The sequence below is a fragment of the Meriones unguiculatus genome, chromosome 18 (assembly GCF_030254825.1).
Source record: "Meriones unguiculatus strain TT.TT164.6M chromosome 18, Bangor_MerUng_6.1, whole genome shotgun sequence".
NCBI classification, from domain to species: domain Eukaryota; kingdom Metazoa; phylum Chordata; class Mammalia; order Rodentia; family Muridae; genus Meriones; species Meriones unguiculatus.
In genome coordinates this window covers 11,377,914-11,394,171 of record NC_083365.1, presented here as the reverse complement: position 1 = coordinate 11,394,171, position 16,258 = coordinate 11,377,914, and the positions used below count along the sequence as shown (strand labels likewise).

General features: G+C 40.6%; 1 protein-coding gene across 1 annotated transcript in view; it reads left to right on the top strand.

Moving 5' to 3' along the window:
* Atrn (attractin) overlaps positions 1-16,258 on the top strand; it is a 137,836-nt gene that overhangs the window by 50,431 nt on the left and 71,147 nt on the right. The window contains exons 7-11 of the mRNA XM_060372211.1: positions 6,479-6,569; positions 7,391-7,634; positions 10,048-10,231; positions 11,313-11,467; positions 14,680-14,764. Of these exons, the coding sequence (XP_060228194.1) occupies positions 6,479-6,569; positions 7,391-7,634; positions 10,048-10,231; positions 11,313-11,467; positions 14,680-14,764 (759 nt within the window). The remainder of the gene's footprint in view (positions 1-6,478; positions 6,570-7,390; positions 7,635-10,047; positions 10,232-11,312; positions 11,468-14,679; positions 14,765-16,258) is intronic.

Sequence of the window (16,258 nt, the reverse complement as noted above, 5' to 3'; positions counted from 1 at the left end):
TATATAACAAGTTTGAGGCAAGCCTGGGCTACATGTCATCCTGTTTCAAAATAAAAAAACAAGGTTGTAGTTTGGAATTTCAGTTATAAATTTTATAGTCATTTATACTTGTTTTCATCAAGTGCATTTCAGGAATTATCTTTATGTTCTTTCTCCCACAACCCTACTAACCCACAATTTTAAGTTTATTAAAAGCAGTTCCTAAACTGGGAGTGGTAGCCATACCTGTAATCCTAGCAATTGAGAGACTGTCACAAGTTTGAATAGCTGAGTTCCAGACCAGCCTGCGCCACAGAGTGAGACCCTGTTCAAAAATAGAAAACATGCCAAAAAGCAGTTTCTGTTTTGTGTCACCCAGTGATCCTTTTACAAAATAACTGATTTTGGCCTCCTGCATTAAGATCCCAGCTAAGCCAGGTGGTGGTGGTGCACACCTTTAATCCCAGCAGAGGCAGGCAGATTTCTGTGAATTTGAGGCCATCTTGGTTTACACAGATAGTTCCAGAACAGCCAGTGCTACACACAGAAACTCTGTCTTAGAAAACAAAAACAAACAAACAAACAAAGATCCAGTTGAGCTGTGTATGGAGTGCATATACCTTTAATTCGTTATTTTAGTACTCATGAAGCAGAATGGAATGGATCCCTGTGAATTCAAGGTCAGCCTTGTCTACATGGTGAGACCTTGTCTAAAAGATAATAATGAAAATGAAAAGGATTATCACTTAAAACTTTATTGAATTTCTTTCCTTCTCTGGGCAAAAAATAGGTAGTTTTGGTTTTGGTTTTAATTTTATTCTGCTTTGCTTTCTTTTGCTGTGATAAAACACTGACCAAAACCAGCTTGGGGAAGAAAGGGGTTATTTGATCTTATACTTCCAGGTAACTGGTCATTATTGAGGAAAGTCAAGTCAGCAATTCAAGCATGAGCACAGGTAGGAACCATGGAAAAAAGCTGCTTACCAGCTTGCTCACTAGCTCGATGGCTCTCCCCCTGGCTCATGCTCAGCTACTTTCCCTAAGTTACATAGCCAGCTGACTCTAGTTGTATCAAGCTGACAACCAGGATAGCCCAAGGTCTGACTATGAAAAGGAAGAGAGAGAGGGGGAGGGCTGGAGGGAGGGAGGCAGGGAGAGATGCTAGCTTGGGCACTGGCATTCTCCTTTCTCTCCTTGGCTCTGCAGACCAAGTTGCTCCCCTGCCGTGTCTTCATGGCTATAGTGAAGTGCACTCCAGAATGAACCTTTTCTCCCTCAGTTATTTTTTTGCCACATATTAGGTCATAACGGTAAAAAAAAAAAAGCAACTAATATAAGTCCCAAATCTAGAACAAAGCAAACTGATTGAATATTGTCTTTTTTGTTTTTTTTAAGCTATTTCATCTGTGGGAGGAGAAGTAGTAGTTGATAAGAAGTGTTAGTGAAAAGTAGGGAAACTGAGCAAATGGCTGACTCCTTGAAGCCGCAGCTTCTGTCTCAGTGACACGACAGTGACACTACAGTAGGACCTGTAAACCCTGAGTGAAGTTCAGACAGGGTATTCTATTCCAAAAGACTGCACAACCTTTATCTGGGCCCCTGCATTTTATACGACTTCAGCGAAGTAAAGAAGGAGGACGTAGAGGTGAGTTGCACCAGCCGCCATGCTAAAGGGAGGAAGAGTTATTGGAGGAGACCTTTCCTCCTGCTTGTTTTGTGGATAACTTAGATCTGAATTCAGCACGAAGCTGAAAGACTTTGAGGTGAAGTAGGAAGTTTTTTAGACCTAAAGAAACAGGAATAAATCAGATTGAGCCAAATCTAGGAACTGAATGATTCGTGGGTTGAGATAATTCCAGTTAATTCAGAGAAAATAGTTGAAAAGGTAGAGAAAAACAAACATACATGTAAGACAGGAGGTAACACACTGTTGCCCAAGGAAAAAGAACTACAAGTAATAAGTGGATTGAAATAGCACAAGGTATATCAGGAGAGCGTTACAGCATTTTCTCAATAAGAAGACCAGATTTGATCAAGTTCTTGAACTTTTAAGATAAAGAACAGATCATTGTATGGGAAGCCCTGGGTGGTTTGGTACTTTCTGTTGGCCGTGGTACCTCCATTCTTTGAAGAACCTTTGCTTGGATTTTGGTCAGATTCTGTAAGTGGGTTGCCAGGCCGTTGTAGAAGGTGGAGTATGTGCCCTGTAGTCTGATGGTGAAGGGAATGAAAAGACACTTAAGGTTTAGAGCTGGTGTCAATTGGATGTCTGGAATGGGCCAAAGATGGTGCACTGGTCTTCTGGGGAAGCACGAGTCAGGTATACATAGCTGACATTGGATATCTGGGAATTCAAAGTAAACAGTGATAAAATCTGTTATTAACTATTTCTGACAAATGCTACTTTCGTGTGAATTTTGTATAAATATACATTTTGCCCAGAGTGAATAAAGGATGTCACTTCTGTCAATGTCTCTGCAAATTTCCTTTAGTCTTCAGGCTTCCTGAGATTTTCCTACCCTAGCTTCAGCTCTTGGACCTCACTGATGGTCATTGGGTTGCTAGCCATCTCTATAGAAAACACTTGTTTCTTGTTTCTGATTCCTGCATTCCTGTGCTTATGAGTGTGGAAGGATACAAGGTCTTTGTGCTTACAGATAACACTAGGGAAACCAGAATTATTAAACACACAGGCCTTTTCTACAATGGAAGAAATTGATATGTGTTCACCCAGAAGGCTGGAATGGATGTTGTGTGATAACCTGGTGATCTTTTGCACCCAAATCTCCCAGACCACCGAGCATTATTTCTCAGTCAGTAGAACCCATCCTCATGAAAGCGGTCCCATGCACTTTGCAAAAGAGTTTGCTATTATCCTTATTCCAAACCTTTAATCTATTGCTTCTCTGTCAATAGAGCCCATTCTTGTGGAAGAAGTCATAGGTACTTTGCCAAAGACAAAGGGAGTTTCAGTGTAGTCATGCCATAAACTTTGTTGTGATAATTGTCAGGAGGAAACTTCCTTCTAAAGTTTTAGTGTATTTAAAAATGTACAAAATAAACCACCTGCTGTGTCAGACTACAGAAGTTTGAACCAGACCGGGTAAGCTGTGCTGAATCTAGTTTTCCTTCTTGCCTCTTCTAGTTCATTTTCCTGCTGGCAGTGACACCTGGAGGGCCCTCCATATATGTGTTTGTTCAGGACTAAAAAGTAATTGCCTAATATTCTGAAGAATAATTTATTTGGTCCTTAAATTTCATATGCTGTATTTCCTTCTTAATGTTTTTATATTTGTTTCTTTTGTGCTGTGAAAAAAAAAAAGTTGTCCTATTTTCCAAGTATGTTTTGGTAGTTCATCTGACCTGCATGCTGGGAACATGCCAGCACTTAAGTGTCTGACAGGCTGTCAGCTGACATGCTGATAAGGTTCGAAATGCTTTAAGAACAGATTAAGAACCTCCATGCCAAGTGGATAGGGCACATTTGGAAACTTTTGTATTTCCTCCGTATGTTTCTGTCCTCTCAAGGTGTAGGAATGTAGTTTCAAACCTAGAAAGTCCTCAGAACCATAGCAAGAATTCTGTAAAAGTGTGATAGTGCTTTTCAATGTACTTCTCTTGTCCTTATTTACAAATATGTCTCATGCTACTTGAGTTGAAGAGCTCAATTCAGTTTTCAAAGAGATTTCACATCTCAAGACTTTGTGTCTATTAAATTGATAGGTTCAGATATCCTTGCCTCTTCTCTTTCTTAAACAAGGTCTCACTATGTAGCCCTGGCTGACCTGGGATTCCCTATGTAGATCAGGCTAGCCTAGAACTCACAGCAGTTGTCTTAAACAAAGGTATAGCAAATTCAGATCAACAGAGCAGGTTTGCCCTAACCAGTCACCAACACAGTTTCTACTGAAAGTGGCAAGTGGGGACATTCTTGTAATGGGTCCAGCATACCAGAAATGTAAGTCTCCAGATGCTTGTTAGGAATGTTGCACAAGTTACAGAGAAGGAAGGCTGGGGAAGTGCTGCACCTGGCAAGAGTGTTTTTTTGTTATTGTTGCATAGCCTTGTTCATCAGTGTGTTTTGTTAAAAAAAAAAAAAAAAAGAACACAACTGGAGTCATTTCTACTTTTATAAAATTTTGTGTAAAAAAAAAAAAGCAAGAAATAGAGACAGTGAGACACAGGATAGAGGAAGAGAAAGAAAGAAAATGAAGATGACTGATAATTCTTCAGGGTCTAAACAGAAAAGCTAACTACTGAAAGAAGGTAAACTCCAAGCTAGCCTGAGACCTTTCCATAACAACATTGAATACCAGCTGTAACTTTAAAGGCAGCAGCATATGGAAGGCTGTAAGTATTTTACCTGGTCAAGATGCCGTTCACCTGGAATGATATCAAGTAAATGCTCTTAATCATGAGAGAACAGGAAAGGAATGCTTCTGATAGCCCTACTTTTAACCTTTACTTGAGCAAGGCATGACGTGATATGCCTGTAATCTTAGCACTTAGAATGTTTGGGTGGGAGGACCACAAGTTTAAGGCCAGGGCCTAAGCTACACTTAGATCTCAAAACCAGACACTACTTGATAGTGAGATGCAACCAGTAAAGAATTGAAGACTGAAGAAGTCATAGTAGGAGGACTGTGATGAGATTGTTGCAGCTGATACACTGAACACTGAGTCACTATGGGTCTAAAGGCACAAAATGGAATGTGAATGCTATGAGCATGGACACTGTGTATGTTATGGAACAAAACTGGGAGAAGAAGTGGGATTGGAAATGTGAATACTAAGGTTTTCAACCTCAAAGCAGGGAGCTAATAGATTCTAAGATTAAATAGTGTATTCCTTTGAAACTCCAGTGAGTGATTTTATTAAAGAAAGCATTTAAAGCCAGTCATGATGGTACATGCTTTTAATCCCCATGCCCAGGAAGGCAGAGGCAGGCTGCGAGTTTGAGGCCAACCTGGTCTACAAAGCGAATCTAGGACAGCCAAGGCTACACAGAGAAACCCTGTCTCAAACAAAACCAAACCAAACAAAAAAGGGAAGAAGGCCTTTGAGTTTTAGAGGGTTAGAGTCTGTGATGCAGAGTAAAGGTCTGATGGCAGGGACAATAGAGAGCTCATGTCTTTATCCAAAAGAATGAGGTAGAAAGGGCACATTGGGAAAGTCTTGCAACCTCAAAGTCTACTCCCAGTTGACAGCCACACCTTCTCATACAGAGCCACACATTCTAATCCTTCCCAAATAGTTCCTCCAGCTGGAGACCAAGAATTCAAAGATGTGAGCCATTCTTATTCAAACTACCACAGTGGGTTTTCTTTAAAAAAAAAAAAAAAAAGAATGTTTTAATTGGTTGTGATTATTCAGTAATGCACGAATAAGCATGAGCTGCTGCTTTCTGGCTGTGTGTGGAGCACGCAAATATATTGAGTCCTGTGCATATGGATGGATACCAGAGGTCAACATCAGGTGTCTTCCTCTGTTGTTGGGCACCTTACTGTTTTGAGATAGGGTCTGTCACTTAACTTGGAACTCATCATTTTGGATAGACTGGCTGGGCAGCAAACCCCATGGGATCTGCCTGTCTGCATCCTTCCACCGCTGGGATTGGAGCTGCACAGAGGAGCTTCCACATCCATCTTGTATAAGGGCACTAAGGCTCTGAGGTTAGAGCCGCACACCTGCTCAGCAGGTACTTTACTCACTGAGCCATTGCTCCAGCCCTGTAAATACTTTCATTTTGCTGATTTTGCATTTTAGAATTTTTAATTGCATTTACCCTATGATTGAAATATTATAGTTGTATTTTAGCTTTCTTAAGTAAAAGACTAAATCAAAAGAAATACTGATAATTTAAAAATATTCTTTGGAAATTTCATTCATATATATATATATATATATATATATATATGAATATATATAAAATCATGATACTATCTACTCCAAGTTCTCCCTTCCACTTCCCCTAGATCTCCAGTGTGAGCACACGCTTATTACACACACATGTTTGTTCTCTTCCACCATGTCATCCCAGGGATAGAATTCACGTGGTCAGACTTGTACAGCAAGCACTTAACTCACTGAGAGCATCTTAACTGCTCAGTTATTTTCTTTTAATTATTATTCCCTTTTCAATACTTACCTTCAGTTTGCCATTATTAAATGAGTAAACATTTGTGTGAGCTCAATTATTAAGTCCTTTATAATACAAACTCCAGGTGGCTTAGGTGGTTCTGTCGAGGAGGTTTGCAGGGAGCTATAGAGCCTTCCAGTCGATATTCGTCTTATCCCAGGGTGTGCAGTTGACCGCCCCTTTGCGTTCTCACATGCTCAGTGGGCCCAGGTATCAGGTATGTTTGCCAGAATAGCATGTGCCTCCCTAGATCCCTGGTTGGTTTGTTGAAAATCTCTGAACTGGATCATATCAGGCATAGAAGAACACAAGATGTTTTCTTTGGTCATCTGGGTGAAATATGGTCTGTTTGTTTTGTAGGTATGACCTGGCTTCTAGGGAATGGCTTCCACTAAACCATTCTGTGAACAGTGTGGTTGTGAGATACGGCCATTCTTTGGCATTATATAAGGTAAACCGTCTCAACCTTTTACCGAGCAAGAATTTCAACTCTGCCTGTTGCTTTATGTCATCAAATAGCTCTTCAGCTTTGGTTGTAATGATGTAAAATTGTTAGACATGATGTAGGTTTATAATTTGCCAAGTTGTAATTGGAAATTGAAATTTAAACTGTTTTAATCCATGGTATTTACTGGATACTAAGATCACAGTGCCAAGTAGATAAGAATGAAGATTAAAATGTATCAGTGTGTTCCATGTACATTAGCAAGTTTAGCCACATTGGAGTGCTGACTGAGTAAGCATTTTCAGTTCCTTGTTTTTGTGCATATGTTGTAGGATGAGGCAACTTTATTTTCCAAGTCTTTTTATTCTGTAAAACATCTCATGTGAAGAAGGTGTTTTAGAGAGATAAATAATGTGATTTATTTTATTTTGTTCTTTTCTGTATCCTATTCCTAGTAATTTACTGAAAAGTACATTTTACTCATCTTTCTTAAGCTAAGAATAAGAATGAGGTTGTGAACCAATCACTTTCTTTTCTCAGACATCAGCTTTTATAAGGATATATTTATTTTTATTTTATGTGTGTGCATGTTTTGCCTGTATGTGTGTCTGTGCATGCTATTCTTTCAGAGGCCAGAAGAGGAGAGCATCCACACCCTGGGAACTGGAGTTACAAGTGGCTGTTAACTGCCGTGTGGGTTCAAGGAATTTTAAAACTCTGATCCTCTCCAAGAGCAGCAAATGCTCTTAACTGCTAAGCCATTTCTCCAGCTCTAGATTTTATTTTTTTTAATGGTTTAAAAAATCCTATTTACATCTTTCTTGTAGGATAAAATCTACATGTATGGAGGAAAAATTGATTCAACAGGGAATGTGACCAATGAGTTGAGAGTATTTCATATTCATAATGAATCATGGGTATTGTTAACCCCCAAAGCAAAGGAGCAGTATGCAGTAGTTGGACACTCAGCACACATTGTTACACTGGCAACTGGCCGTGTGGTCATGTTGGTCATCTTCGGCCACTGCCCACTCTACGGATATATAAGCATTGTGCAGGAATATGACTTGGGTATGTATTTTTTTCCAGTGGATGTATCTTGAATATCAGATTGAAAACCCCTACCTTTATTATTAGAATAGTTAACAAAATTCAACTTAACCTTGATCCAGTACTTTGTCTTGAAATAGTTAATATCAATAGCTAACTGGTGAGATTCAGGTTGTTGATGACCCGGTGCAATAAAAACTTGTTACTGTCAGTTTGCAAAGAGCCAAAGATAGCACTAAATTTTTTGGTTATCAAAATATGCATAATGAAAAACAATAAGCACTCTAAAATAATTTTGGATAGTCCTCTAGATGTCAGTCTAAAGCAATCTATTTTACCTTAGTGTTTAATCTTTTCTTGTATTAAATTTTACTAATTTTTCATTGTATAATAGGAATGTCAGTTAGAATTGAAATTTTGAAAAAGTATTTCTGTAAAGATTATTAAAGTACATTTAAAAACATAAAGAATCACTGAAGGTCATAGGGAATTATATGTATACTTAAGAGAACTTTGACTCTTTAAAATTTATTTTAAAAATCTGAATCTTTAAAAATTTGTTCTGAAAGTTTCATACATGTGTACAGTGTGTCCTGATCATATCCACCACCCAGTCCCCCCCATCCAGCTCTCCCTCGGCTCGCTCCCACCCGCCTTCTTCCCAGCCTCATGTCCTCCGTTTGAGGGGCGGGTGAACGCCGCATCCAGTGAGTGCTGCTCACGTGCGTAGTTGTGGGTCATCCCCTGGGGCATCGGCAATCTGCTGCCACCCACAGAGAACAATGACTCCCTCGTCCTGCAGCCTTCCACTGCCAGTAGCTTCTCAGCTGTAGGCGGGGTCTTGGCAGCTCCTCCCTGATATCTGCTGGAATTTTTAAGATGCCTAATTTTTTGTAGTTCCTGTGCAGCTAGCCACAAGTGCTCTGAGTTCATGTATGCCATGGCCATATCACATTCAGAGAACAGCTTTCACAGCATTTCCCCCTATTCCCAGGCTCTTACCATCTTTCTGAGATGTTCCCGAGTCTTGAGGATAGAGGTTGATAAATACCATTCTATGGTTGAGCACTCACCACACTTGAACTTGAACTTTGAATTAACCACTACAATACACTACGAAGCTTCTCTGACCACAAATCTCTCTACATAAACACAAGTATTTAGAAGGCAGTTTGACAACCTTGAGGCTATGACTTCCCTAGCCTCTAGTTCTGAGTGGGCTTACTGTACCATGCATGTTTTCTCTCCTTCCTGTAGAGTGGCCCTCAAATCTAACTAAGAGTGGTGTTTACCCCCATGGACAGTCTTGGCACTATTGTACTAGTGCCAAGGGTACATCTTTGCATAAGGGTACATCTTTGCTTTTCAAGTCAGTATTGTAACATTCAGGGTCCAGTGTTAGGTAAGACCATTGATGACTTCTTTCCCTCAGCAGCCTACATAACACCTTCCAGCACTATGACAGCTACCTGCGGGGATGGAGTTCCTTGGTCAGTTCAGAACTGATCTCTCCATAGCCTGCAACCAAAATGTGCAGGCTTCAGCAATGAGATTCTACCATCAGGTTACAGTGAGCAACCAAAAGCATGGTAATAGCCTCTATTCTTCTAGATTCCTCCCTGACTAGTCACCTGCAGGGAGGTAACCTATGACCTGAGACTCTCAGCACACAGACTTGCAGGCTTTCCTAAGGCTTCTCCATGTATCCTTAGTTTTCATTAACCTAGCTCCTTCTTCCTTCTCCAACACGCCTCTTGTCCCCACTTACACATTTGGCTCCCCCCACCCCCGCCACACATACGCCACCACGTCTTTCATGTCACTTGTGCGTTACTGTGCCCTCTAATTAGACTTTTTACTTGGATTGTAAGGTCATAGGTTTCTTTGTAGTTTCTTCAAGCACACTTCATTTGGGTTAGCCTTCCTCCCTCTTCCACGTTTCCCCAACCTCACAATCTGAGTCTTTTAAGTGTCACAAACTTTTTCCTCTATCGTGTGTTAGAACATCACACTGTTTTACAGACTGGTGTTGGCCACCTGGCTTTTTGTAAGTTTTAGATGGCTGCCACTTATTGTACTGGGGATTGAACCCAAGGTTCTTGTGTATACTAGACCGATACCACCATTAAGGTATGTCCCCAGAACTTTTTGTTTTGAGACAAGGTCTCACTAAGGTGTCCAGGGAGGCCTTGAACTTATCCTCCTGCCTCATTTACTTAGTACCTGGTACTATACTAGGTACTATAGGCTTGCACTGTCCAGGCTTGGCTAGATGGCCTTTTTTATAAAGAAGATGGAAGTATATCCTGAACTTCCTTTTTTTTTTTTTTTCCTTCTCTAAGCTGTTTAGACTTTAAACTAATGTGTAAATACTTTAATGTCTAATAAGAAGAGGAGCCTGCAACATTGACTTGAACTGTCTTTTCTTTTTCAGAAAAGAACACATGGAGTATATTAAACACTCAGGGTGCTCTTGTGCAAGGGGGCTATGGCCACAGCAGTGTTTATGATCACAGGACCAAGGCCCTGTATGTTCACGGCGGCTACAAGGCTTTCAGCGCCAATAAATACCGGCTTGCAGATGACCTCTATAGATATGATGTGGACACCCAGATGTGGTGGGTGCTTTTCCTAGAGCTCTCCCTTGATGGTAGAGAATTTGGAGAGGCAATTGATTGAAAATACTGTGCTATGGTTTGCTTTCTGTTCAACACTGTATGTGACAAAGTTAGGTAATGCAGTAATAGAGTTAGGGCAGTATTATGTTTCTGTCTGTTAGCTTCTCTGTTCTTAGCATAGTTAGAAAGTGCTTAGTGTTTTAGACTGATATCGTCCACTGAACTCTAGAGTTCATCTTCTTGAAAGTCTCAGGAATAAAGTTGTGCTGATTTTATACACACTTCAAAAGCATATCCTTTCTTTTTTTCTTTCTGGTGTTGAGGATCAAACCCAGGGCCTTGCATGGGAATAGACTATACTATCAGTAATGTAGTGTTTACCTTGTCTTGATGAGCAAAGTGTCATTGTTGGGGTCATTTGCTGGTTTTATCCTTTTAAGTCATCAAACACGATGCTCTCATGCCTAAGTGATAGAGTTTTCCTCTGAACTGTAGCTCAGCCTGTAAAAGAGTATGTTACTTTTAGCAAATGGAAATTATTTTGAGTTATGATGTAATTACAAAGCACTGGTCAATATTTGTCGCTCCTTCACTCCTGTTCTCCCTCCCTCCCTCCTTTGTTTCTTCCCTCTTTCCTTCCCTCCTTCCCTCTACTCCTCCCCCCTTCCTTCCTGTTTCACTCTCTCATACATTAGAGACCATGCTATGGAGGTAATTTTACATTGTCCTGGAAATCACTGTCTTTAGTGGCACCACTGAGCCTCTGCAGTTAGGGGTTCTGATCTCTAGCTTTTGCCTTACTAATAAAACATTGAGCATAAATTTTGATCTATAGTTTATATAATTCTTACCTGAAATGCTTAACTGGAAGTATAGAACCACAGGATACAAACATTTTAGGGCTTTTAATATAGTTTCCCAAAATTCTTACAGATGTTTTTAAGGAAGTAGCTTATATATATGGGAAAATCAAGTATTACACATTTGATACTGAGGTTATAAAATAATTACATTTAAATTGGCAGATAGGTGTTCTTCTAAAACTAACCTTGTATTTATTATTTCTAAATAAACTCAAAAGGACCATTCTTAAGGACAGCCGATTTTTCCGTTACTTGCATACAGCTGTGATAGTGAGTGGAACCATGCTGGTGTTTGGAGGGAACACGCACAATGACACATCCATGAGCCACGGGGCCAAGTGCTTCTCCTCGGACTTCATGGCTTATGACATTGGTAAGTTTTCCAACGATGTTTTAGCTTCAGGAATATTTTCTTTGCCTATGGGGATTGAAAATATCACTATGTTAAAATAATTGCACCATTTGAAAGAAGTCCAAGTGGTAGAATTTGTATTTTTTTGAGTAGGGTTATACATTATTGAAAAGCTTACATTAAACTACATTAAATTCTTTTTGAAATCACTCTTATTAAGTGCTTGCAATTTTTTAAAGGCTGGTATCTCCTTTCTTACAAATGCGTTATGTAGTGGCGGTGTGTAGTTGTATTATGTTAAGTTGGATGAAGTATGCTATTTCCTAGAAATCTGGCTTCACACGCTTTTGATGTAACTATAGTGTGGCCAGAAGAGGGCAGTGTTTGTTTGTTTCTGGAAAATAAACACCGAATGTCCTTTTGTGTAAATACCATCAGATGTTCTTTTTGTTTGTTTTTGTTTTTGCTTTTTGAGGTAGTCTCACTGTGTAGCTCTGGCTGACCTGGAGCTCATTATGTAGATCAAGCCGACCTTGAACTCAGAGAGAGAGCCTCCTGCCTCTGCCTCTGAGTGCTGGGATCACAGGTGTGTGCCACCACACCTAGCTGGATATTCAGCTTAAAAATTATTCTTATTGTGGCAGAATGCACCGAGTAACACTCACCATCTGAATGTCTTAAGTAGTTTAAGTGAGCTAAATATATTCATAATGTTATTCATTCTGTAGCACCGTCTACATGCTGTCTTCCTGTGAATCTGAAACTCTGTCCTTAAACAAGAGTTCCTCGGGCTGGAGAGATGGCTCAGCCATTAAAGGCTAGGTTCACAACCATAAATATAAGAGTTCAGTTCTCAGCACCTACTGCTGTCTCTCCAGCCAAATAAAAAGAAAACAACAAGAGTTCCTCTCTTCATCCTTACTCCAGCCTCTTGAAATCATTTTCTTTGATTGTCTCTATGATTTTGACTAGTCTAAGCTGGGTTTATTTTTATTTTATGTGTATGAGTGTTTTATTACCTTAAGTGTACCATGAGTGTTCAGTGCCTGTGGAGGCCAAAAGTAGGCCTTAGATCCCCTGGAGCTGGAATCACAGACTTTTGTGAGCCTCCATGTGTTGGGAACTCTACGCAAATGCTTCTGAGGAGCAGTGAGTGTTGTTAACCGCAGGGCCGCCTCGCCAGCCCAGGGTTTGTTTTTAATAGATGCGTTTGTGCTGACCACTGGGCTTCAGACTGAGGATGGTGGATACACCCTAGTCCTTAGCTTCAAGCTGGGAGAAACTGAAATAAGAAGACAATGTAATTGTAATTCAGGACGGTTCTTGCTGAAAGGAAGATGTGGGATTACCTCTGAGCACTCCTAAGCCACTGGGCTGAGAAGGACGGTCAGGGAAGCCTCTTGAGGAGAAACCATCCAAACTTGGCCCTGAAAAACACTGGGGTCAGGTAGACCTCCCAAGCAGGGCTAGCTCCATGCAGAGACCCAGTGGTGGGAAAAGTACACAGCAAATAGTTAGGACTTTTGAACTGCTATTTTTTTCTGTCATAGTAGCACAAGGGTAGCAGGTAGCTGTTAGACTAGACTGTTAAGGTCTTGAGAAACTTGATGCAGAGTGCCGAATAGGGCCACTGGTCTTTTGAAAAGTCTCCCAGTGAAATCGATAGAATCATGTGTATCTTTGACATTTATGTTTGTTTGTGGGTGTTTTAGGTTTTTGTTTCTCCTTTTTGTAAGTCTGAGCCTCACACTATGGTCCAGGCTGGCTTCAGACTTATGGTAACTTTCCTACTTCTGTCTTTATGGGCCTGCATGCCCAGGTAGGAAGATCTCTTGTGTGGTATTGTTATAAGTGATTTGGAAGGGACATATTGACATTTAGAAAGCTGCTGCTGTAGCAGTCCCAATGAGGTTTAAATCATGGCAATGGAAATAGCAGTGATGACTTTTGATACCCGGCTGTTGTGTGTCCTGAGAGAAATATAAGTGTCCTTTCCTCCCACACTGAAAGCAGATACAGAGAAAACCAGCTGGACATGACTGCACATGGCTATAATCTCAGTACTTAGGGTGAGACTGAAGTATGGCAAGATTGGGGCCAGTCTGAGCTATCCAGTAAGACCATGTCTTTAATAAAAACAAACAAACGAAAACAAGGATTATTATAATAATGGCATAGGATCTGGGAAGAAGAGAAGTAAGCGTGAGGCATGTCCAGTTGGAGATGTCTTTAGGACAGAGCTGAGAGCTGAGAGGAGATTGTAGGAGAGCTGAGCTATTGTGGGGCCATAAAAGATGAGCAGACAGTTGGAGAACAAAGTCAGAACAAGAAGAGACTGTAAAGAGTATGTCAGAGAAGCAGGAGATAAGAGGTAAGATTGATGACCTGTGAGATACAGTTAATGGCCAGAAGAGTGGGCTGGAGAATCCTTCAGCTTTATTGACAGAGACGTCCTTTACTGTAACTTGGGTTGCAGGAAGCTGAGGAATGGCAAAGGTGAGATGTGTGTGTTAATGGTTATTAAGGCTTATCTGTAAAAGCCTCCGGTTTGCTGTGTAGTTGCAGCTGAGGCTCTCCTTGACCTCCTGATCCTTCTGTCTCCACCTCCCCAGGTGCTACGATTAGAGCTGTGTGCCCCAATGCCTAATATTAAACATTTTCAAGTTAGAAAATATTGTGGTGGGCTGGGAACACATCTCAGCAGTAGAGTGCTTGCCTGTTAGACACAAGGCCCCGGGTCTGATCTGTAGCACCACAAGGAGAAAGAAAAAGACTGAAGTAGACATTCTGGTGGGTAAAACAGGTAGACAGAAGAGTAGTGACAGTCAGTAGGGGATTTGTGGGTGTTGAATGCATTCATTGATTAGCATTTCAGGTTCTTTTACTTCAAAGCCCTGAAGTATTGCTGCTGCTGTTGCTGCTGTCCTTTACACATAATTGCATAACTTAAAAGGTAGAAAAGCTTGTTTTATGAGGCTGTGTTTGCTGCATTCTTATTTGTTTCTTTTTTTGTTTTTTTGAGACAGGATTTCTTTTTGTAGTCCTGTCTGTCTGGTGTTCACTCTGTAGATCAGGCTGGCCTCGATTGCACAGAGGTCATCTTCCCTCTGCCTCCTGAGTGCTGGAATTAAAGGTTACACCATCACACCTAGCCTGTATTCTTCTTTCTGAAGACTGTCAGTTCTAGTTGACTGTCAATGACTATCCTCTGAAATGTGTTTTTCTACCCTTAGCTTGTGACCGATGGTCAGTGCTTCCCAGACCTGATCTCCATCATGACGTCAATAGATTTGGCCATTCAGCAGTCTTGCACAACAGGTAACTGGAAAGCTACGATGGTATCACTGTCTTATATCTTATTTTTTATATCAAATTTCTGATGGAAGAAAAGAAGAAAAAAAAGGAGAGAGGGCAGTTTAAAGGCAGAATAAGGTAAAGGGAACAGGACCAGAGAGATTATGGAGTCAGAGGAAAAGTGTCATATCTGAGTGCATCTGAGTGTGTGTTCAGGAATACCTTTCTGACCAGTAGAGCTCTTAGTCCCAGAAAGGTCATTCAGAGGCCTGGGGCTGTGGGTCCAGCGTGCACAAGATCCTGACCCCCCGCCCTGTGCCTTCCTCAGATGCAGCATTTGCCATAAAGGACATGCAGAATGGCCACTTTAAACTGTGCTTTAAAGATTGAGGAGCCAAACAGGCTGCTCATGTCAACTTTTCTTATTTTGCTGCTGTTCTTACTGCTTTCTGCTTCCCTCTTTAAAATTCAAACACTAAAACTACTAAATGTAATGCTTACATTATATAGTTCCTTAGGTTTTCAGATTTTCTGTTGAAATTTCCTAATACAGGTAATTTAACTTGTATTAGAAAAAGTACAAAAGTGACATTCTGTAATTGTGAAGAATTAACCATTTAGAACCTAGATATTAGGGAAAAGTGATATCTTTAATCACATGATTACTTAATGTTTACAAGTATATACGGTTTGTGGCAAGACCATTTTATGGGGTGAGAGACTAAAGTGGAAGGATTTTTAAATTATCTTTTTAACTTGAATGTTATCTTAAATTTCAGTCTGATTCTTTTTCTCAGAAGGGCTTTAAGTGCCTCTTGAGGTTTTCACCTGGCTTTGCTGGTGACTATCTGTGCCAGCTCTCTTCACGTGTGTGTTCTTGGGAGTTCTCCCAGTACAAGGTTAGGCACCTTGTAGGCATTTGCTAAGTGCAGGTATACGAACGTAGAGTAATAATAACAATTGAATGAAATAAATCTTCTATTAAACATTCTTACGTTTGCACAAACCCAGAGAAGTTAACAGTTTGTCATAAAATGTAGTTTAGCCAGTGAATCTAAAGCCAGGAATGGATGTCTGAATTACAGTGTGACACTTTTGTGTAATTTCTGTGGTGTGTTTGTGTATCTGTGAATTTCAGGCAGGGTTGGAAGCTTTAGGGGATGGTTAAAAGTCATGGTTGCAGTTTAATTGTATGACAAACTTGCTGCAGGAGAAACTTGGATCTCATTTCATTGACCTGTGTTTGTGACTTAATTGTTTTAACTGTGATTTTGAGAGAGACGGAAGGAGGGAAAGCTGGGAGGGTAGAGGCTGGGAGGCTCTGAGGCTGCTGGATGGTGAGGGCCACCTTTACCTTGTTGCTTTCTCTAAGCCTCTTGGAAGGCTCTCCCTGCCTTCCAGAGCCATCATGTGACCTGAGGTAGTCAGAATTGCTGAGGACACCAACTGTGCCCAGTTAAAGCAACAGTTGTATTAACTAAATGCAGCTTGATTCATTTCATACTCAGGGAACCAGTA